The 25,394-nt window shown below is 33.2% G+C and overlaps 1 protein-coding gene across 6 annotated transcripts in view; it reads right to left on the bottom strand.

The window, feature by feature from the left end:
- The window catches only part of LOC106462072 (ATP-dependent RNA helicase DDX55-like), a 162,304-nt gene that overhangs the window by 69,147 nt on the left and 67,763 nt on the right, over positions 1 to 25,394 (bottom strand). For all 6 annotated transcript variants that reach the window (XM_013921956.2, XM_022389208.1, XM_013921957.2 and 3 more), the window contains 3 exons: positions 23,419 to 23,512; positions 18,903 to 18,958; positions 923 to 1,112 (listed from right to left, as the gene is read on the bottom strand). In XM_013921956.2, the coding sequence (XP_013777410.1) occupies positions 923 to 1,112; positions 18,903 to 18,958; positions 23,419 to 23,512 (340 nt within the window). The remainder of the gene's footprint in view (positions 1 to 922; positions 1,113 to 18,902; positions 18,959 to 23,418; positions 23,513 to 25,394) is intronic.

The raw sequence follows: 25,394 nt of genomic DNA, 5'->3' as shown, positions 1-25,394 counted from the left end.
AGTGCAGAATGTATGGCTTGTGTTTCGATCTGGGTCATAAATATATTAGCAAGAACAGGTGAAACAGGATTGCCCATACTTTAACCATCTATTTGAATGAAATGTTTGTTGTTGAAAATGAAGTTGGTTTTAGTTGTTGTAAAGTCTAATAGAGAAGCAAAAAGTGAACTAACTTGTTGGGATCATTAACGTAGGAGTCGAGTGCGATATTGCAAGCTTCATTGGTAGGGACTTCTACCATTGCAACTCAAAAAACCATAGTATATCTATTAAAAACATAGTAATTTTAAACAAAGAACTAAACATAAACAAACGAAAAATCAAGGAATCCATCTTAATTGAACAAAATAACCCTACTCTAAACCAACACCCTGGGGTGCCAAGATATTTCTTCTAAGTCGTGCAACAATATCCGGTCATATGACCTCTTTGTTCCAGTGTCAGTGTAAACTACTTGTACCTGATGATGACAAATCTTGTCGAAACATTGTACATTTGCTGTTATGTTAAACTTATATTAAAGTTTTTCTTCATTACCCATTCAAGCCGTCTCCAAGCATTATTAGTCTCAAAGTGGGTTCCTCATCATCGCATCTAATGCTCTATTACAGTTTCACATATATGTGAAAACAAAAGCTCTAAATCTAAATAGATAACCTTTCAACATCAACTATTCATAAATTCATAGAAGTTGCATATACTACAACATTGTACATCACAATGGACTAAACTGTCAAGATACTTTTGCTTTACATGAACTTGTAGTATATGATAGCTCAAAATGGTCTGAAGTAAAAGTATATCAGTAAGAGTAACCATCTGCTCTGTAGTTGGTATAATATTCCATTGTTTGTAGTTTTATCCATCAAAAATTGTGATTGTCTTAATATAAAATATCAAAGATATATCTAATTTAACATACTGTGTAATAATTTGTAAGAGATGATGGGGTCCGTATTGCATTGTTTTCATTGATACCTTTCTCCTTCACAGTGATACAAACTGGATTTCGAAGACCAACCCGAATTAAATGATCAACTTCATGTGTCTGTGTAGCTGAAAACAAACCAGTCCTTCGTTGTTTTGGGAGGTACTTGAGGATCATATTCAACCTAAAGAAAACAAAATTATTACAGAAATATTTCTGATTATCTGGCCTGCTTGTGTGTCACTGCTGAATGATGTCTAGAGTGCCATTTCTAGGATTTTTAAATGGGAGAGGGGTGATAGCAGTGAAAAATGGTTAGATGGAGGTTATGTCAAGAAGGATGGTGGTCAAATATCATTAAATATAAAAGAAATAGGCTTTTTTTTTGCCTTCAAATGTGTCTATTTATTCATTTTAATTAACAAAAATTCCAAAATTATATCAGGCTCTGTTTTATTTGCACAGCTTTGTGGCAATCTGATTCTGTTTCAAACTACCAGTAAACCCATTCTCTCAGTCTCATCTGATTAGAAAAACTTCTTTTGGTTCAAATTCCATAGTATGACTTACTTTGACAGTCAAAATAAAAATTAACGTTTTCATGTCAGTGAGGGAGAATTTTAAAATCCTAGAAAACTCAATCCTGATATCTAAAATGGGGAAGGTTGCTGGAAATAGGGCTTTCCAATGATGAGTTTCCACCCCAGTGGACACACCCATGTCTAAAGAATAGTATGTGCATGAAAGTACAGTTATTAGAAAAGTTATTAACTTAACATGAGTGTATTGACTAAAGAAACAATATAAGATGTATTTCATATTACAAAGACAAAAATATAGGAAAATGTCATTCATGATATTTCATTTTGAATGTGTATTCCTTTTTTTTTTTATTATAAATAGTTGATACTGAACAAATAACTAAAGATGTAGAGAATTGCATTGCATTTTTTTAGATAGTACTCACTATAATGCTTTAGCAATACCTAAATTTAACAACTTAATGGAAAGAAATGCAGCAAACCTGTTGATATTAGTAAATTATAATGATTATGAATCTCAACAAAACAACGACAAAATTTACATATAAATACTTTTATTGAAATATGTATAATGGATCTATTTGTACCACTTACCTACAGCTATTTAGAATACTTTCTAAACACAAACAATGTAGAACAACTACTAAAATAACCTGTATGAGAGAAATCATCTATTATGATATGAAGACATATACTTACAAGCATTCATGGTTGTAAGACACTACAATTCTACCTTAATATGTGGTAAGATTTTTAAGTATTTTAATATAAAATTTTCTAAATCTCTATGCCAGTGTTCTGTATGTAGTTCATTAGTGTCCTTGCAAACAGGATGTAAAAAAGGTTAAAAACTTGTAGTTCTAGCACATACAAAGGTTATGCATCACAGCAACTGATCAACAAGACCAATACTTACTTGACCTTGTTTCTCTATTACTCTCTCCTAAAGTGAGGTCAATACTCATCTTGAGAATTGATGATACAAAGACTTGTACAAATTAGTATGCCTGGGCATTTATCTCACTTTAATACATGAATGAAGTAGATAATCTGAGACCGTGAAATAATATATGTATACTTATCTGTTAGACACCAGTATACCTGAATACATTCGTAAACATACGGAAAACTTCTTGAGGCAGATCATTAATATGGACTAGAACATTATACTTGAACACAATTACAAATTTGTCTAAGGAGGATTTGGTAAGAAGTTCATATTTGCAGTGTTGTTTACATGCTGATCATCAGACAATCACAGAAATGGACGAAGTTCAATTGGTTTACCTATGTTTGTAGTGGGATTGTTTTGAACATGTTCTCAGGCAGCTGTAATGTACATAAAAGTGTATTTGTTTGTTCTAGTGCAAATCAACTCAATAGGTTAATTGGACTCTGTTCACCAAAAGAACTGAACCCCAACTTCTAGCATTATAAGCTATGAAGTTTACTGCTAAGCCAACTGGGGACTACGACAGACAGACTGGAAGGTCAACTCCATCACATATCACCATTATCTGCCATTAAGATCACCAGTCCACTGTCCATGAGATCAACATTGACCTTGATTTCCAACACGTAACAGAAGTTATTATCAAATATAAATCACAAGTTTAATAATGGAAAGGCCTGTTTTAGCCCTTAGCTCACTGCACAGCATTACACTGCTCATCTAGAGATATTCTCAGATTGCTATAATCGGTTAGACACATCACTGGAAGCTTGCACTGTCTTCACATATGAGATAACATTTAATTTCTCTACCACTGATCAGTAGATTCATGTCTGAAAAACCAGAATTGAATGATATGCTCGGTGCAACATCACATGAAAATGACTGTTTCAGTGGTAGTTCAGTTATGGTGTGAAGAAGCATTAGAATAAAATAAAGAGGCCAATATTCACAGGTAAATGTAACATGTCTTCACCATGCAAACCCAACATGGCCAATTTTGATACCAGAAAAGTTGTGAAAAACAGAAACAGCGAAAACTGTTTATATCACTGCTTGGGACCTTCAAGAAGATATCTTTGTACAAATTTGATGCAAGTTGGTTGACATACACATGAATAGTTCATGAAAACCCCAAACTATGCTTACCTCACTGAAAAATGGAGCAAACGACAAAAATTCCAAAATTGTCTATATATCTGTTTGCAACCTGTAAAAAAGTTTCTTTGTACCAAATCCCATGCAAATTGGCTAAAACACAACAAAGTAATTGTCAAAAAACATAAAAATATGCTTTTTGTGGCATCTTGACCCCCTATAATTATTAAAAATGTGCCAGTCCACTATTTTTGTTTGTCAATGTGTGAGACCCATACAAAAGTAGCTTTGTACCAAATCACATGTAAATTGGTCAAAATATGACTGAATAATTGACCATAAACACAAAAATTATGTTGTTTTTTTATTAGCTCTGACCCCACTAAAAAGACTCAAAATGGGTAACTCCAACTTTTTGCATGTCAATGTGTTGGCCGCATGAAAATATATATTTGTGCCAATTTACATCTTGATTGCTGTAAATATGGCTGCAAAGGAGCTAAAAATTAAAATTTTGGCGTTGTTTTACCTTTGACCCCATACAATACCTAAAAAGACCTAAATCAGAAAAATAAAAAAGGTGTCTGGGCATATTTGACCCAGGTTAACTATACCAAGTTTCAAGTCAATATGCTGAGAATTGAAGGAATGGCACTCGATTGAAAAATGTTTGGAAGAAGAAAGAAAAATGAAACAATAGAAAAATGGTATATATGTGTGTGTGTGTGTGTGTGTGTGTGTGTCTCTCTCTCTCTCTGCAAAGACATAAAATCAAAAACAGAAAGAATAAACAACAATTTTACAAACTTCAGGTAAGTTTAACAGCTAAATGATACCAATAAATTAAGTTTAAAATTAAAATATAAAAAAAAAAACATCATTCAGAACCATTACAAATGGTGTTCTATGGGACTCATGCAAAGCATGAGTGTTGCAGAATTTTGTCAAAGTATACTAGACTAGTAATGCATTTTAAGAAGTTCAAAACAAATTAAAATCATGCATTTGTTGTGCTATTTGAAACTGTATTATAATTATGAATAAATATTTTTATAGCAAGATTTATGTTGTTAAAATAGGACTGACAACTGAAAATGTACATACACAAAAAAATGAAAATGAATCATCCGTAGACCAAGGTGTAAATTTAATTGTGAAGTAATGCTTTTTTTGTACATCTAAAATAATATGCATGAGGGCCCCATATTATTCACTGTCAAAGGGCCCTGAGGTGTCTTAATTTCACCACTACTGCTGAGAAGACTTTGTACAAGACAAATCTTGAATGAAGCTACCACCCCTCCATATTAACATGCATGCACTGTGCCAGCCTATGATCCATGCTCAGTAATCACCATGAGTACTATCATTTGAACAAAGGCTCATTCTATTCCTTGGCACTGCTTTGTTTAGGATTTTTTTTCTGCTTTTTAAAATAGCATAAACCAATTCCTTGATCCCACTGTAGGGTTTTCCTCCTGTATTTTTGTCATTCTCATGAAGACAAGTGAATGTTACCCTGTTATAGATCTGTCCTACTTGAACCAACTTTGGTTGTTCTTCGGTTCAAGATGGATATTTTTTCCACTCTGAGATGGGTATTTTCTTAGAGTATGGATGACCAGACTGATGTCTCAAATGCTTTCTCTATATCCCGATGTGTTTGCCCAACTTTTTGTTCCTTCAGTTCAACCACAATGGTAGAATATTCTATTCACAGCCTTTCTCATTAGGGTTGCTACGAACACCATACATTTTCCATATAATCCTACCAAGTTCAGTCAATCCAAGAAATGGTTCGTACTGAACTGCTCTGATCAATTTCAAGCATTTTTGGAAGCTAAAATCTACATGAAAATCAATCAGATTCCATGATATTTTATAAAATTCCTATTCATTTGTTCAACATATGAATGCAGACAAAAATAGAAAAGAAGACTATTTATTGTGCTCAACTCTGCAACACGCATAAAAGTTAGATACATCTATATATTCCTCTATTATAACAGTTAAGTACTTTTGCATAAAAAGGCTCCTTTTCAAGCACTTTGAAGCCTTTGAAATTCCATTTTCAATTTCAAAGAGTTTCAAGGATGCATATGCACCCTGTGAAAAGTGTTTGGAAGAAGAAGAAAGAAAGAAGAAACAACAATATAAAAACAGTATGTCTTTCTGCAGAGACATAATTACATAGCACTAAACAGAGATACATAACATTTTGCAGATAGAATCAGATCAAACTATGCCCAGATTATGAATAATGCCCAGAATTATACTATCAGGACTGTGAAGAATAACCTTAAACAAGAAACAATAGCCATCATAAAATGGCTAGCATGAAGTAAATCCCATAAAAAACCCCTCTGGAACTTCCTTAGACAGATTATGTCCATACCTGCACTTATTCAATATCAATCAGCTTTGCATTACACTGACTGAACAAGATGACAAGAACCTTCATAATGATGTCTTTTGAATTGGTCAGAAGTATATTCAGCATATGTAGAGCCTGTATCATTGTCTGAGAGGATCCATATTCATTACTGGGTATTTATTTTTTTGCTAAATGCAAGTCTTTCAGTCAGGTTGTTTTAATCAGATCCTAGCCTTGACCACTAAGAAATTGATTACGTCTATGCAAACTGATAACAGTTATACTAGCTAGAATGTGTAATGCACAGATAGCTAGATTACACAGATAACAAGGAGACTTGGCCAGAATAAATGGATGTAAAAGGTAATATCCAAGGAGAGAGAAGACTGGAAAGATTGTATAATGAACATAAAAACATACAAAAAACTTTATAGAATACTAATCACAGTAATGTAAAATATAATACTGTAATGTATGAAATGAAAAATAACTAACTAACACTAAAAGAGCAAAATAAAGGAAATTAAACAAAACTGAAAGAAGTGAAAGATCACATAAAAATAAAACTTGAATAATGATAGTAGAACTGATCAAAAGGAGAAAAGCAAGGATGATGTGAACATTTCTTAAGCTGAGATTTCTCACTTGGAAGTCAAAACTAAAACTGAATGAACTTTACAGCTTTCAGTCCAAGGATCAGTAGTATCTCTCCAGCTTAACCAATCACAGTGAGATGCCTCAAATACCAACTCTCTCCCTGCTTTCATGCAATTATTGTACAGGTAGCCTTGTACTGGAAAATGAAAGTCAACAATACTTAACCGACTAATGTGAAGGTAAAGCCATACGGCTATATTTCACATAACCATAGTAAATGTCTGGGTTCCCACGTAACACACAGTGGACAAAGTTTAAAAAATATATTTCTAATTATATTCACCCAAACAGTAATTGAAACAATTATAGAAACACACAAGTTATACACATACAGAAGTCATAAACAATGAGTAATGACAACTAGATGGTGAATTTATGAATCATACTAAATATTATCATAGAAAACAGAAAATAAGAAAGTAAATGCACTTGTATTTTGTATGTGAGCCCTTTACTTTACAAAAAGCATTACACACTGTTTTCATACTGCTATAACATACATTAATATACAATTGTGGAATTTTTTTATAAAAGCCCTGTGCTAATTCCCACAAATCATCCAAGTTGTTTGATTGCTTTCTGACCTCCTCAGATTCTGCATAAGCCTACAAGGTCCTAAGAATGTTCTCATTAGTACAATGCACAGGCCAAGCAATGATAATAACTGTTAGATCAACTTCGTCAGCATCAAGATATTGTTTTACCATGTTTGCTATACACTTGGGATCATTGTCTTTCTGGAAGAAGAACACCCATCCGATGAGTTGTTTTCCTCAAGAAATGGCATGATAGATCATGTGCCTGTGCCTGTCAGCAATCAGGGTGCCATCGAATTTTTGTAGGTCACTGGTACTGTTGGCTGAGATACAGCCCCATCATGCTTCACTGTAGATGTTATATAGTGCCTTGCAAAAATACTTCATTAAGAAACTGATGTTTTGTACAAACAACTTGTAATGTTCTCTAAATTTCTGCCAACTTTTGTGAAGATACACATACTGTATTAAAAGTTATAGTATTAAAACAATATACATGTAAAAATGGCCATGTGGTCGTTCCTTGGGACAGAGCCCACATTGAGACAGTTCTTAACTTGCTCAATGCTAAATGTGCAGTGCATGTACTGTAGGTACATACTCTAGTTGAATAGGTAGTAGACGCCGACCAGGCACATTCCAAGCATCATGAACAGACTACTACAAGCGTGTGTGTATACAATATGTGCATGACATAGTGTGAAGAAAATACCATATGTGCCATTTGGTGGGAATTTCCAAAAAATTAACATCAGCTTTGGTTTATCAAACTAAAACATTATGGCACTTTCACAGTGTTGTTGGAGGTCTCGAAAACAACATACAAGAGAGAAGAATTATTCACACGTTATGCTAAACAAAGAGGAAAGTCATTCACAACTGGGGTTGTTTTGATTCGCAAATTACAATGAGAACCCAGATATTTTGTTCCCTGTATTACTACCAGAAAGCAGAAGAAGAAGTCAACAGAGGAGATCAGAGAATGGTCTATACATTAGTTTAACAACTAGGCAAATTAAAGAGGTGGAAATAATATTTTCAGGGGTTGATCAAGATTTGATACTGACTTCTCTAGTACTCTCCTACTCCAACAATGGAAGCCAATTTGTTCCCATATTAAAATACAACCTGCCCTCTCCTCTATTACTCTGGTTCGTTTGGTCTTGATTTAATCTCCATGATGTTATCGGTTGGGAGGCATGTTCTTTTTAGTAGAGTTTCATCCATTTCCAATCTGTTCCTCACTATGGTTAAGGCCTCGATGGAAAATAAGACAAGCACTAAAGAATGCAAAACCTCCAAAGGTAAAATCTGTTCAAAGAAGAGCGAGCAGCTATCAAGAATGATGACACAGTCATCATACTCCCAGCTGACAAAGGAAATGCCACCATTGTCATAAACAAGGAGGAGTACACTCACAAGCTCAACAATCTAGTGAGTGTTGGAACATACACACAACTGCAGAGAGACCCTATAGCTGCAACTGAAAGAAAAATGTCCGAGATCCTGAAAAAGAACAAGTATAAGAGATACTTGAATGATACACAATACAGACAGTTGAATCAACATTACAGCAAACTACCACACATGTATGGTCTACCAAAAATACACTAGACTGGCATACCACTACAACCAATTGTCAGTTAATGGGACTCAACATATCACTCATTGGGCCAATTCCTGGTCAAGATAATCAGTCCCCTGAGTGAGAAGTCAAAGTGATCTTTATACGTGAAGAACCCCCTCCCCCCACTTTGTCTCTTTGATCAAGGACATGCCCATAACACCTGGCATACAAATGGTTAGCTTTGATGTCGTGAACCTGTAAGCCAACTTACGAACAGTCGAGGCTTTAAGCGTAGTGAGGAACAGACTGGAAATGGATGACACTCTAGTGAAAAGAACATGAATCCCAATCAATAACATCATGGATTTGCTCACGTTCTGTGTAACCACCACAGCCTTCCAGCTAGATGGTGTGTATTACCAATAGAAGGAACAGACAGCTATGGGATTGCCATTGCCACCTGTGATTGCCAACATCTATATGGAATACTTTGAAGATCTAGCATTGAAGCTGCACCTCTCGTACCGGCAGTATGGCTTCGACACATTCGTCCTATGGCAAAAAGGACATAAAGTAATTCCTGGACCATATCAACAGTTTTCGACCATCAATCCAGTTCACCATGGAACGTGAAAACAACAACATACTACTGTTCCTAGATGTCCAAGTGGAAAGATATGAAACTGTGTTCTCTGTACTATAAACCAACAGCCACGGGTCACTACCTCAACTGAGTCACACCATCCAGATACTGTTAAGAAAGGCATTGTGAGGTGCCTACAATATTATGCAAATGCCATCAGCACTGATAAAACAATAAGAAAACAAGAAATGGACAAGTTAACAGAGACATTTCAGAGATATGGATACCCGAAAGGTTTCACATAATAGAAACACAGAAGATATACCATACAACAGGCACAGCCCCAAGAGAAACCAGTAGCAACTGTGTCACTTCCATACACCAGAGGCCTATCAGAGAAGATATGGAGAACCTGTAGATGATACAACATTAGGACCATCTTCAGAAGAAATACAACACTTTGAAGAACACTCACTAAAATTAGACCACCAATGTATAAGGAGCAAACAAAGAACTGCGTATATGACATTCCATGCAGCTGTGGTAGATCATACACAGGAGAAACAGCATCTTCAAGGCCAAGGTTCTGGCAGAACCATAGACCCATAGTCCAGTTTGAGTTAAGTGAGGACATAATAGATCTTGAGCATAGAACATCAATCTGCTCCCCAAGATGTGGAAGAGAGAAAATGTGTACACTTGACACGTAGCTGCTTTATGTGAGGAATGAAAGTAAGCTTACAGTTAAAGATAAGCCTTTGCCTCAGAGACCACGAAAGAACATCATCACCGAGACGGAGCTCAGAAACAGGGTGTAGACCCCATTGGTGTCAAAATGCATGCAAACGGTTTTGGAAAAATAAAAGGTAAAACCATTTGCTGTGGTCCACTTAAGCAAGTGATTGAGGGCAGTCTGAAGCTGTCGCTCAATAAACCTCATGTTCGACGACCGACATGAGATGTGGAAGTCGTCGACATAGAGCACGTAAAATGCCATACCTCCATGTTAAAGAACATGGAGACAAGATGCTCTCTCTTGAGGAAGGATTTCCTGATGGAGGTTAAGTCAAATCAAGTGATTCATGGTGGAGCACTGTTGATGGAAACCACATTGGGTGGGCAAGAAAGAATCTTAGGATCCTTCCCAGGATTTGAAAAAGGTAGAATGATAGCCTTACGCTACTTTTCAGGAAAACATTCTACTGCCAGATCCGGTTAAACCTGACCTGCAGGAGAGATATGGCACAGCATCTCATAGTGAATGTCATCCGACCCAACCGATTTACTGCCAGACCGATGAAGAGCAAGCTTAAGTTCCACCAGTGTAAAAGGGTGGTTATAGTCGTAGAGATGATCACCTTAAAAGGAAAGAGGCGAATGCTCTGCCCGAGACTCGATGGCTAAGAAGGAAAGGGAAAAACAGAAGTACTGGAGAAATAAGAAAAGCACTCCCTGAGAGTACGGTGATGCTCTGTACATCAGCAACTCACTGGCTATTGGAGAGCATGATGTAAAGGGGATGGGAAGCATATTTCCCATTGACCTTCCAAATCTTGTCCCAGATGACTTTAGAACTGGTGGTAAAAGAGATGCAGGTTGTTAACTTAATCCAAGATTCCTTCTGGGTTTGACATCTCACCTGCCGAGCATGGAACGGAGCCACTGAAAACCAATGTGGTTGGAAAGAATGGGATACCTGCAAAAAGTATCTCAAGCCCATTTCTGAGCCTTCCATGCCTGCTGGCAGGCAGGAGACATATGTAAAGAAGTTATTAAAGTAATTAATAGTCTTGAGTATGATTTTGACAAAAAAAGATGAAAGATGCCACAGAAGCTTTCTTGAGATAACAACAAGCAGGTTTCAGAGCTGGTAGAGGAATTATTGAGTAGATCTCTGTTCTAAGAAAATCACTGAGCAATGTGTTTAAGAAAGGTAATAATTATCAAATGGTTTGATCATATAAGTAAAGAAACATTACGAGAGAAAAGAGGAAAACAATCAATCATAGAAAAACTCAAGTTGCACAGATGGAGATACTATGGGTATGTTCTAAGAATGAATAAGAATAGTCTGCCAAAACAAGTAGTTAGCAAAAGGCCAAATGGAAGAAGATGCAGAAGAAGATTGAAAAATACTTGACATAGAAAAACAGAGATGGATATGAAAAATGCAAACCTGAATAAAAGAATGGGCAGATGATAGAACACAGTGAAGAACCTTCATAACTGCCCTATGGACCACTTAAGGTCTGAAAAGGGCTGTTAATGATGATAAGCAAGTGAACAACACAAGGCAATGTATGAAGCATCATTGTAACTTGACCATGCATGCTGCTAACTCAATACTTTCTTTACACAAAGCTGCCATACAGTGATAAAAGGTTTTAGCTGTATCCTGAGAATAGAAAAGTATTACAGTGCTCCCTGGTTATAATGCTGTCGCTTATGCTGTGGATTCAGATATATTGCAGATCTTCCTTCCTCCCCCTACATTCTACATTGGACTTGCCCAGTAAAGAACCTTCTGCTATATATTTTTCTCAACTCTAGTTCAGTCTTTAGTGGCATCTTAGTGTTGTGATTATCTGATTACTGTGTGAAGTTTACACATGTAGAATTGACCTGTATTGTTGTATTAAATTTTATTTATATTTATGGGTAATGGATGTTGTTCCCAAAAAATATTCTTTGGTTAAAAACAAACAAATTACTACCTTTTTAAAGAAATTATTCAGCTAAATAAATTTCATATACTGGCTATGTTGATTTCAATAAAATTTTATTTAGTATTTTTTTGCTTATAGCAATTAAAGAAAATTTTTAAAATTTAAATGTACATACTGTATTGGGTAATACAACTGTTTCCCTGATTATACCACGGGAGTTCTTTAGACACGTGTTGCCACATCTCCCCGCAAAAAATGCATAATAACCAAGTAGCATTGTAGCTTTGGCTGGTAGAATAAAAAGTATGAAATTATCTGTTACAATATGCAGTCATTCTAGAAAGAAAGAAAGAAAGAAAGGGGAAATCGACTTAATTCATAATTTTCATCTTTTCATTTTACTGTACATTGCCGATTTCACCAAAGTTAGTATTAGAATGGAGAAAATATAAGATAAAATACAGTCTTTACTGAAAGAAAACTGATATCCATTAGGAGGTTTAAAAGTTATGTAAATGAAGACTGAAAACTGTGAAATGAAAAAAAAAAATTTTAATTCTCATGAAAATCATCTTACATTCAGATAATTCAGAGTCTGAGTCAAACTGATACAGCAAATTCACAGACAAATCTTTAGTAGAAATACTTTATTAAAAATTGTTTTCTGTTTACAAAATATATATAATGTTTACTAAATTTCATGATGAAACACTTTGCAAATTTAGAATTATATAGTAAACAATACCATTTATAGTTTCACAGAAATGGAATTGATGCAAAGCACCAATGCTATTCACATAGGGTTAATTGCTTCATTCTGTATTGCACACCTGCAATAATCCACTTCCAAATCAACATAAATAATGGATATTTTGTCTAAAGAGGGCTAATAGACCTAAATGCAAGTCCGAAATAAATAATTTGAAAATTCATTAGTCTTCCCTATTCCCCAGCATAAAACTCTTACCTTTTCAATGACCAGTGACCCCAGTCAAACAAGTGAAATGACAATGAAGTGTTTCATATTTTTCATCCTGCCTCAAAGAACAAATACCTTTTTTGGCTTTCAGTTATTTCTTTAAAAAATGTTCATTTTCAGCTCATTCCTGAAGGAAGAAAGTCTAGATTTCAAAAGCTTATGAGTTAGCAGGTTTCTTAAATTATGTTTCATATATTATGTTATGTTTTAAAATAAAGTGATATAAATCTAAAAATACTACTACTTTTCTGATAGGAGAATAGATTTTTCAGAAAATAAAGTTTATAAAATGAAAATTTAGATTTTCAGGTTCACACTGTCAAAAACGCCAATTTGAATACTTCATTTGTTTAAAGCATTTTCCATGAAAATTTAAACTATTTTTTTATTTAACTGTATTTACATTTACCTGTAAAATAATTGTTTGCCATTTATTACAGAACTCTTAAAAATGCATAAAGTCATTATGAGGTAGTGGTATAAAAAGTATTAAAATCAATTTCACTCTATCACAATGGACTCATGTATTTTACATGTACATGTACATGACCCTGTAACCACCAAGTAACTATGACCCTGAAAGTACTTAATGTATCTTCTAGAAATTTGGCAAGCTTTCAGTAAAAATTAAGTCTTTTGTAGACAAAAAAGCAGAATTTTTAATTAAGTATTTTTACTAAAACTTTGTTCATAATTATGTTGTGTAAGAGTGTTCACTGCTCCAAGGGCAAAGTGATTTTCAAATTAAGATTAAAAATACTTTTCTTGATCTAAAAATTTTACAATTTCATTTTCATAATCCCTAAAACCTCTTAAATAAATATTGCATTTGTTTTCAGAAGATCTTTATATTTTATCTGTTATATTCTATACTGTACTCTATACAGGGTAAGTAGTTTTGATTGACCTTGTAACCACCATAAAAAAGATAGGAAATAATTCTAAATTACCCTTATTTTTCTTTTTGGAATGACTGCAAATTGTAACACGAAACCACAATTGTTTATCCTACATAGCTTAAAGGCTGCAACAGTATATATCTACTTATACTTAATTTTATTGCTTTTTGAACTGTGTCTAACTAATAATCCCACTTGAGTGTGGCAAGCAGGTCTGATTTTCAAGTTTATGGCTCTGTAAACAAATAATATTGAAGACAATATAAATTATGCTTTGCTATATTATGATAGGTAATTTACCTGAAATTCCATATTTCTCAGAGGGGTGATAAATAAATTAGAGAAGAGGGAAAACCTAGAGAGCAAATTTCCAGTTCTCATATTAGGAGAGATTGCGGATACTTTTAAAAATACTTCCCTATAAAATTAAGAACTTAAAATGTAAATAATATTAAAATTTGATTTATTTACTACATTTTGATGACACAATTATTCACATACATTGATAATAAAGTAGTTTAATTAAATTATGAATGTAACTGTGTAAAAAGTTGTGATATGTGCACTTGGACATAATCAAGGTAAAACAGTTAATGAAGTATTGGTTCTTGATTGAAGGTACAGTACATATTTTGTCAAGGATTTCTTCATACATTTATACTGTTTTTATTATTCAGTTTAACTTTACAGCTATGAGATCGGTTGATCTCACTGGGTTTGCAACCATGGAATACTCATTACAATTTCTATACTATAACTTTTAATACAGTTCATGTATCTTTAGAAAATTTGGAAGACTTTCAGTAAACATTACAAGTCATTTGTACACAAAAAATCAGATTTTTAAGGAAGTATTTTCACTAAAGATTTGTCCATGAATATATTGAGTGTATTTTTTTTCCGAGTCTGAGCGCGAAATGATTTTCATGTTAAAATTAAAAATACTTTTCTTCATCTCAAAAATCTCAAATTTCATTCTGTGATCTATATAATCTCCTAAATAAATTTCAAACATTTTTTTTTCACTAAAACTTTACATTTTATCTGCTATTTCCCCTACCCTTGCTCTATACAAGGTTAGTCAGTTTAACCACCAAAAAAAATTACCCTTGAGGGGGTCTGATTTTCTATTTGATGGCTCTATAACCAAATAAAATTAAAGACTAGGAAAATTATGTTTTCCCTGAACAATGATGAAATTATAATGAGCAATTTACATTACATTTTGTGTTTCTTGGAGTGGTGGTAAATAAATTAGAGAAGAGGGGATGCATAGAGAGAAAATGTCAATTCTCCTACAAAGGGAAATTCTTTTCTTTTCTTTGAATTGCCTTATAAAACTAAGAACTATGAATATTGGATTATTAGATAATTTATTCATACACCATGATAAGAAAGCAGTTTAATTAAATTTTGAATGTAACTTACTAAAACCTCATGACAAGCACAGAAAAAGATGACTGTGGTGAGAGGGTTAACTTGTCAACTTATCAGAATCAATAAAACTAAGAAAGATAAAACATAGTTATGAGATACAAAATATGATGTCAACAATCCATTTATGAGTAGACTGTATGATAAAATGTTCTATTGTATGAAATACCATGGTAGAATAAGCCACACATTTCTCCAGGAGGTACACATCTGTCTCTACAATGACTAGAAATTGTGAGCTCAGGAACAATGTGGAAAAGTGATCTTGTCAAACACGTAGAATTCATCTTTTTACCATCAAACGTGTAGAGACAGCTCAAGAAAGTATACACCTCTGTGCACTTGATTCCAACTGTATAGGTTTTAGGCAGTTCCATATCAGAGTGGTTACATTTTCCTTACACAAACTTCATCCAATTATTTCATTCAAAGGCAGAGTAAGTAACAGCTAACTAATCATCAGCCTAAAAGTAAACTTCACAATTCATATTTTTTTAGTAGTAGTATTATTAATCAGTTAATTTGAGAAAAGAGTATGACAAATGCTGTTGATTTGAGGTTGGTTTCAGTAAAATATAAACTCAAAAAATTGTTTTCATAATAAATGAAGGACTTACTTAAAGAATGGATTCCCTAGATTAAGCAATATTTTCAAATGTATAAGTTGTCATATCCTTGTCACACTAAGAAGTTTATTGGATCTACCACTAGGTGAGTGTAACCAAGAACAAAAGATTAATGAAGTATTTGAATGTTTTAACCATTTCACTGCCATACATGACTTTAATCGAATTCCAGGTAGAATGCTGAATGCAACTTAAATCGATTTCCTAACACAGTTCTGTTTACCAGTCTGTAATTTACTCCGTGCTGCACCTGCACGGTTTCTAGGCAACCACAATGTAATTTAGTATAGTTTCCTCGATCGTGGGTGTTATTTTTGTGAAATTCTTGACTTTTGACTCAATTTGAGGGCACTGACCAGAACCATGTCAACAGGTAAATGTAAACAAAAATAATGGCTTGCCACAGAGGATGTACTGAACAAAATAATGCAAGATTCAGACTCAGAACTGAGTTAATTTGGAGATGATGATAGGGAAAACAGTGGCACAGATACCGATAATGCTGTAAGTAATGATAATACACATGATGTAGCGCATGGGGATAGTGATGATGATAATGGTAGCCAAGGGGGCGTGGCTGATGCTGATCATAAGTGGGTCATTGATGATGATTATGACAATTAATTCCCAATTTGGTGCCCAGCTTATGCCAAAAGTAATCACCCTGTAGATTATTTCTACTTGTTATTCCCTCAGGAAGCATTTGAGCTTATTTGTGAGATGACTAACACCTACGCCCTGGAATTCTTTGATTATTTGATGGACCTCTCTTAAAATTCTCACTACAATGATTGGGTTGAGTGTACTACAGATGAAACCAAAGCCTATGTTGGCTTGCAGATAATGATGGGATTGTGTTCCAAGCCAAGGATCAGTGACTACTGGGCAACTGGGGGGTACAGCCCAGTCCCTTGGTTATTGAAATGTACTGCCATGCAATCGTTACCAGCTGATCAGTACGTTCCATCATTTCTGTGAAACTTCTAAAAGGGTTCCACGTGGAGAGGAAGGATATGATCCTTTGTATAAAATTGCTCTCCTCATGAACATCGTGATACCACTGTATTAGCAGTATTACATTCCACGTCGTGAACTTACAATTAATGAATCAATGAGGAAGTTCAAGGGACAGATATACTTTCGTCAGTACATACCGAACAAACTCACAAGGTGGGGTATAAAAATGTAGTCATTGTGTGAGAGCAAGTCGGGTTATCTGTTAGACTGGGATGTTTATACTGGTAGAGACAACCCAGTGGTACCAGAGCAAGGCTTGAGTCATAATGTTTTTATGAAACTTATGGGCAATAATGGATACTTGAACCTCAGCCACCATTTATATGCTGATAACTTCTACTCCAACCCTGGCCTATTTCAAGCCCTCAAGGAACAGGGTACTGGTGCCTGTGGAACTGTGAGATTGAATAGAAGGGGACTTCCAGAAGAAATTAGCTCAGCAAAGTTACAGCTGAAGAAAGGTGATGATCCTGTTTATTACAGAAAGGGTGATAAGCTTGTCTGTTCCTGGCATGACAATGCAAGGGTCAACTTCCTCTCGACAATCGATAATAATGGCTACACTCGGAAACAAATTTGATCCAACAGTCAGAGATTGTATTTAGGGATGTGAAAAAGCCAAATGTGGTCTGCAATTACAATGCTTCAATGGGAGGGGTTGACTTATTTGACCAGAAATGTACCAGCTACCCATATCAACCCAAATGCAAAAAATGGTACCACGCAATTTATCACTTCATCAGAAGAGGCAGCAGTAGTCAACTCCAACATACTGTACACAACTGCCAACCCTAATTCGAAAATGGAGCCACATTCATTCAGGGAAATGGAGGCAAATAAATTCTGTGCTTCTAGTCCTCCGAATAAATTTGGAAGGAAAGGGAGGAGGTCGACAGATAACCCAGAGAATAGAGAGGAGCAACTGACAGGGCATCACTTTCCAATGGCTTGTCCAGATCCTAAATAAAAGCCTAACTGTATAGTGTGCAGTGACAGCCCTTCACATCCAAAGAGGAAGCAAACCAGAAATGGATGCATGAATTGTAAGGATGGGAGGGGCGATGCCTTCCCATGTGTCTTACGGATTGCTTCACGAAGTACCACATGGTCAAGCATTTCAGACATTAGAAGAAAAAAGGTAGTAAAACTACATTATTTTTCCTCTAAAATGTTGTGTTGATTGTTTTGATGTTCTTTTCTAACATTTGCAGTGCATATATGTGCATTTTAGGGTGATCTAGGGATTTTAAAATAACGCATTTCAAAATAGGCTTTATTCACCAGAAATTCCAGCACTGTAGACAACTAAGTGTTAAGAGCTGTGTGTCCAAAATCTACTAGGTTGACTGAGTGTGTTGTCAACTAAGAAGATATAGAAGGCTTCTTTTTTCTCATATATGATTTGTATCCATTATTATAGTATAATTCTATTACATTGCATGATCTTCTCTGACATAATTGGCTCCTAGAAACAGATTACTATTACAGTCTTGTATGTCTCTTAGTACTGGTGTTTTTAACTAATTAGTGCTTAAAATTATCATATGATGATAATTAACATTAAATATTTTACATGAAAAAAACAATAAGTGAGAAGTGACTCTGAAAATAACTTTACTCTTGGACAGCTCAGTCAGAGCACTGGCCTTGTTAGTCAGAGGTCCAAGATTCAAGTCCCAGTCCTGGAGTCACTTTTTGCTTATTGGTTTTTTTCACATAAAATATTCAATATATATATTACTACTTAACTGCTTCCTAATTAAAAGTAAGTGATCATATGGGTTACTAACACTGAATACTAAATTATCTTGTCTTGTCACTTCATGAGAATAATTGCATGATGAGAAAAGTTTAAAATCAATTGCTAGTTGCTTTAAATTTTATAAATTACATCAACTACTCGTTACATTTGAAAAATATTATGTTTTATGCCACTAGGATAAGATACATGTATACAAACAAAATGGGTTAAGGTTATATAAAATAACCGTGGAAGTGGCCTTAAAAAATTTAACTGATGTCTATAATTGCTCTAATGACTTACGTAGTTTCAAAACCTAGCTCCAGCAGTCTATCTGCTTCATCAAGTATAAGAACCTCCTACATAAAAAGAACATTTAAAATATAAGAGAAATAATACAATAAACTTTAACCTACAAAACACACTGTTACCTAAAACTCCTTACAAAATAGTCTGTAAAAAACACTTTTTGATGTGTTATCAAAACCAGAATAACCTTTCAGAATTGAAATTATATACACATATCTATTTGTTCATAAGAACAAAAACCCAACAACAACTTTATTTTTGCTCACTTTCAACTATTTACAAATTACAATGATTCATCAAATAAAATATCTGAAACATACAGGTTTTGACACCCTAATCCTTATAAAACTGAAGTACTCATTTCTATGTAACTACAAATGGTTACCTTGTACCAAAAATAGAACTTGAAGTGAAATAATTAATAGGTAAAAATACTTATCAAATATACTGAAAGAAAAAGTTTAAGCACTAACTTTAATACAGTTGCAAGAGCATAATGATGCTCCATTTCAGTATTTCTACCTCATTTCCTCATACTTGTCTGCATTCTTTACACATTTTTTGGGAATCTAAGTTTCCTACAGTAAATTAATTTACAAGTTTTGTATATTGCATTTAAAAAAAAAAAAAAACATGACACTCAACTTGCCAACATCAGTTTCTTAAGTACTTTAATAAAAACTAATGGCAAACATAAATGTTTTTCTATATAATAAGATTACTCAAATCCACTAGTATAACATTATAAATTTTTGTACTTCAGCTATTATTGTAACATGTTTACAAGGCAGTTCTGTCTCATTACACTAAGTTTCAAGGAAAAGGCCAAGAAGATATATTATAACCATTCTGTTGTCCTTTTAACTCTTCCATAACCAGCAATCTTTTGAAGTATTATTGTGAATGGCTGGTGTAACTTGGTCCAGCTGGCCAAATGTTAAGCCTAAGTGTTTGTTTTTTGGAAATGAAAAACAACTTGAGCATTCAAAATAAAAGCTGTTCTCATACACTTGATATTACTGTCACAATTTTAAGACATTATCTTATTAGTCAGTACTAAATTAGCCCAGTATCATATACAACGAATAACGTATCAGTTGAAAGATGAACAACATGGCAAAATACAAGGCAGAAAAAATAATTCAAGTAAAATGAAGATATGTCTGCATTTAAACTGAAACAAATTGTAGTTTCTACACATTTAAATTTTTAAGTTTTGAAAACAGCTGAAATGAAGTAATTAAATGCATGAAAATTAAAGTTTACCTATACTGTATACAGATGGGCCCTACATGACAAGCTTACATTCTCTCTAACCTGTTCACTTCATACACATGTAATTCACATCACAGTGCCATTGCTTTGTAAATTTTAAACACAGAATAAGAAGAAAATGCATGATATTAACCCTATTGCTATGGGTAACCTTTACTGTGCATGACACAAGGTTTTAATGTCTTACATTCAAAATATTATTAAACTACTTTTTTTACATTATACCAATTAGAATATCTTATAATCTTAGATAATAATCTATATTTTGATAATATACAAGTTTTAAGTTCTTAATTCTACAAAGCAATATTTAAAAAAAATCCTGAATTTCCACTAGTGTGACCCACGTGACACATTTTCTCTTAGCATGTCATCATCCCTATTTTATCCATCACCCCTCGAAAATGTATGAAATTAAACACAAAATACTCTACAAAATCGTTATTGCTCAAACAAACCCTGATTTTTATAGCCTTCAATTTTGTTCGGTTACAGAGCTATTAAACAGAAAATTGGACCCCTCCTGCCACACCCACCTGTCACATCCTCTCTTTTGCAATTCGTTGACATTTCTCTCTTACATTTCATTATATATTACCTATAACCAATAGAAAGTCAAGGTTTTCATCTATCAAATGATATATTGTATAAGGTTATATTCTGAACAGAATATTGTCATTTACAACTTATAATGGCATTGATAGTAGTTGGACATGGTTCAAAGGGCAAATAAAACAATAAAGTTTAACTATAAATAGATGTATACTGTTATGAACTTAGTGCTACTTGGGATAAACGAATGTAGTTTCACGTTACAATTTGAAGTCATTTTAGAAAGAAAAAAAAAAGAGTAATTTAGTTTTATTTAGATTTTTTTAGTGGTTACGAGGTCGGTCAAATTGACCAATCCCGTTTTGGGATAGGGTAGAGAAAATAACAGATAAACTATAAAGTTTTACTAAAAAACGTTTGAAATGCATTTAGGAGGTTTTACGGATTACACAAAGGAAATTTGAGATTTTGGAGATGAGGAAAAGTATTTTTAGTTTTAACATGAAAATTACTTTGTACACAGACTATTCAAAACAAATACTCAATATATTAATAGACACATCTTTATTTTATTTTATTAAAAATACTGCACTAAAAATATGATTTTTTTGTATGTGAATAACTTATAATATGAACTGAAAGACTGTCAATTTTGTGAAGATATACACACTATATTGAAAGTTAGAAGTATTAAATCTATAAAGACTTTAATTGATTACAAAGAGGTTACGTGGTCAGTCAAATTGATCAACCCAATGTTGAGAGAGTTAATATATAGCTTCAGTGTTTCATTCTTTTACATGTTTCCTAAGTGGTTCAGTTTTTTTGTATACTAGAATATTCACAAGTTGGTAAAATTTGTAAGTTATTGATAAAAGCTAAAAAAAATTATTTAATTTTGTTTTATAATTGACTCTTACTTAAAAAAAACATTGAAAATCAAAAATCAAGCATCTTGAATGTAGTGTGCTCTGATCTACTGTTGATAAACAATCTATCACAAGTATCACTTTTAGGAACATTTTCATTTTTATTTAAAAAAATAAAAACTGGTCTAACATAATATTCTCATTCTCACAATTTCAAGACATTAATTTATCAGTTGATACCAAACTTGTAGTATATACAATAAGTGTACAAGACATTCAAAACTAAAGCAACAAAATTAACTTATCTGATAATGACATTGCTCCAGACTGGTGTGGGATGTTTGTTTTTGGTTTCAGTAAAATAAAAATCTGATAGAAAATAAATTTCTGGCTTGAGTTTACCTTCAATGACTACACAAGCTAGCATTGGCCTAAAACTGTAGAACAAATGAACTCTATAATATGTAATGATAATGCTGGCACAGAGAGAACTGAAAATCATGCTAAGTACATAAACTACACCACCTCACTGATGCTCAACACTGCACATTTCACTCTAACAAGATTCTGCAAAGAAAGTATGGCAAGATCAATTTTAACAAACTTTCCACATGCTATTAAACTGTTTGTATGAATACTGATTTCTAAAACTCATTTATGCAGGTCAAATGCATAAAAATCTGTTAAACCTGTATCACAAGGCTGGATAATTATGTGGTAGAATATAACATAGTATACTATGATTTCAGGTTGTTGTTTTTTCTAGTCATCTTATGAAACCAATCTTTGATTTTAAGGTGTAGCTGGAAGCTTCTAGCTTATAAACATTATTTGTTAATTTCAAAAACTTGTTTATTTTTCTTTCAATGGTACTAGAAGTTTTTTCAGGTCAGAGTGTTTTCTTTTGCAACCACATTCTTATATTTGTGGATAATGGCACTGCTCCAGATTGGTGTGGGATGTGGCTTTGAATTCAGCTGCTGTCTTAAAAGGTTATACAAGTTTCCACATTGAAAACCCCTTTCCACAAAATGTTTCAAGTTTTGGCTCTACATCATAAGAACACTGAATAATATTCATGGAAAAGGGCTGTGGCATACTTACCTAGCCATAACATCAAGTATCTAATGGTCAAGAATTTGCCATAATTCAAATATATATGTATATATATATATATATATATATACACACACACACACATATACATGTCAGTTGTGGCACCACAGCTTCCATCTGAAGCAGTGTACAAATGCATTAGCAACTCTTCAGGCACAAAAATTTCACATAGACAAATTTCAGTGTTCTGCATTAACCAATACTACATATTACAGGTTCAAGTTAACCAAAATAAATTGGTGTAACACCAAAAGGGTTATGTCAAATTTTGTTTCAAGCTATTGATAGATTTTAATTAGCAAAACTGCACTAAAGTAGTGATTGGTTTAGAGTTTATGAGAAATATATCAAGCATGTTTGAATACACATTAAGTCATTCCTAGAATCTTTTATGTCTGATATTATATAAATATGAACTTAAGGATTTTGAAGTGACACAAACACCATGTTATGCATGGAAAGTAATCATGATCACAATGTAATGTGAAGGTAATTTTTTATATTTAGAAAACTGATAATTTAGGAATTTTTCAAACAGATTATTGTGGCTTTTTGCTGAGAGCCATCAGCTTTGATTTCAAGCAGTGTAAATTGAAGAATTTATCAAAATGTTTTTTATTCTAATCACTATGGATAAACTGATTTATTGAAAGCAGAAAAAATAACACAAAAGCATTACAAACTAAATATCAACTTACAAGAGATTTTACTTGTGATGCTAGGTTGAAGTCTGAATTCTTGCTCATCAGGAGATCCATCAACCTACCTGGAGTTCGCACTAAAATGTTTCCTCTAAAAAGAAATAAATATAAAATCTTACTGTTCATGAGTTTAAGTTCTGGAACTTCCTTTTGGTTCTCTAGTCTTTGTGATGGAGAATTATTAAAAGTAATGTTTATCCTTTTTTGACTTACTTCCCTGGTATACAACAAATTTGGAAAAACCCAGTATCACTTATCTTAGAAAGATTAAAAAAAATACTGAATAACGTTTTTGAAAACTCTCTCACTGCTACACAACCTACTATAATACAAGAGTTTAAATATGTACCAAAATATTTAAAAATTTCTAGCCAGTTGTGAGTACTGGGAAAGCCCTTAGTAGCAGTACAGTTACTTGTTCTTTCAATCAGTACTAAAAATACATTATCTAATGAGAGGACACATTTTTTACATTTATTATACTGGAATTAAAACCAAGAGTTTAAATACAATTTGAGATTTCTTTTGTTAGATCTATCACATGAATGCTGTATTTTTCAAAAGTGAAACAGAATCTGAAATCATAAGTTATTAAATCAGTAACCAAATTGATATTGAAAGTAACTTAAATGAATTAATGCTTTGATTACTTTATGATGCCAAAAACATTACAGTAGTTCATCCATAAATGTTTCTTACAAATAATGAAGACATTTTTACAAATTATATATCACTAGGGATGCACAATATCTATTTCCAAAAGAAAACATAACCAATTATGGAGTTATATGCTTTATATGAGAAGTTTTAGATAAAAAAAATATCAGATTTTTCCCAGTATACCTGCAGTAAAAAGTGCATAATTTTTCATAACATCACTTTAAATGCATAAGTAACTAAGACATGAAATTATATAACAATCTCGGATATTCATGTAAAGTAAATAAAATAAAATCATTTAAGACTCACAAATAATGGGGGTTTTAAATGTTCAACTACTGATCAAAGAAATAGATACATAAATGACTTATTCACATGGTTTGAAAAAGTAATTCTTCACTTTTCCAGGTTTTGATATTACTTCTAATTTCTTTATAAACATTCTAGTTTATAAAACCAGTGATGCCTGCTTTTCGATCTTTCAATCTTAACAGTTCCCCATTACACATCTTAAGCTTTTTTGCGTGTTGCTAGATGTAAGGAAGATGCTACTGTCTTACGAAAGGATCTGAATACTTGTAAGTTTGAAAAATAAGTGGTATATGGCTTTTAATTATGATAAATGTAAGGTATTACATATTACAATTTGAATTATGAGTATAATTTTGATGGAAATAACCTTAACAGTGTTTGGAAGAACAAATCTTGGAGTTCTTGTTAATCAGTCTCTTAACCTATCCAAAAAATGTGCTGCTAGTGGTAGGAAAAATAGGATTTAAGGTTGTATCTATAGAAGTATTGAATAAAAGTCTAAAGAGGTTATAATGTCATTGTACAGCCACATTTGGAGAATTGTGTTCAGTCAGAAATTACATTGAACTATTGGAAAGAGTTCAGGGGAGGGTTACTAGGATGGTACCTGGAATAGAAATATTATCAAATGAGGATAAGACCTCTAAACTTGTTTCTTTTGAAAAAACAAATAAATAGAGTTAGAGGAGATTTGATTGAGGTGTTTAAGATTTTTAAAAGAAATGGCAGTGTTGATGTATCATCTTTTTTCATATTAAATGGTGAAATTTTGGCAGGAAATAAGTCATTTTTAGCTAAGAAAGCTTAATTTTTCTGATGGGGTGGTTGGCTTCTGGAATGAGTTGCCTTTGAATGTGGTGGATGTAGTTAATTAAAGAGAGTTAAGGGAAAGCTTGATAAGTATTTGAATGATAAGAACTGTTTCTCAGGTACATTTTGGTTTGTTTTTAATTTTGCGCAAAACTACAAAAGGGCTATCTGCACTAGCCGTCCCTAATTTA

This window comes from Limulus polyphemus, unplaced genomic scaffold (assembly GCF_000517525.1).
Source record: "Limulus polyphemus unplaced genomic scaffold, Limulus_polyphemus-2.1.2 Scaffold1088, whole genome shotgun sequence".
NCBI lineage: Eukaryota > Metazoa > Arthropoda > Merostomata > Xiphosura > Limulidae > Limulus > Limulus polyphemus.
The sequence above is the reverse complement of the archived record's forward strand: the minus strand, read 5'-3'. Positions and strand labels throughout refer to the sequence as shown.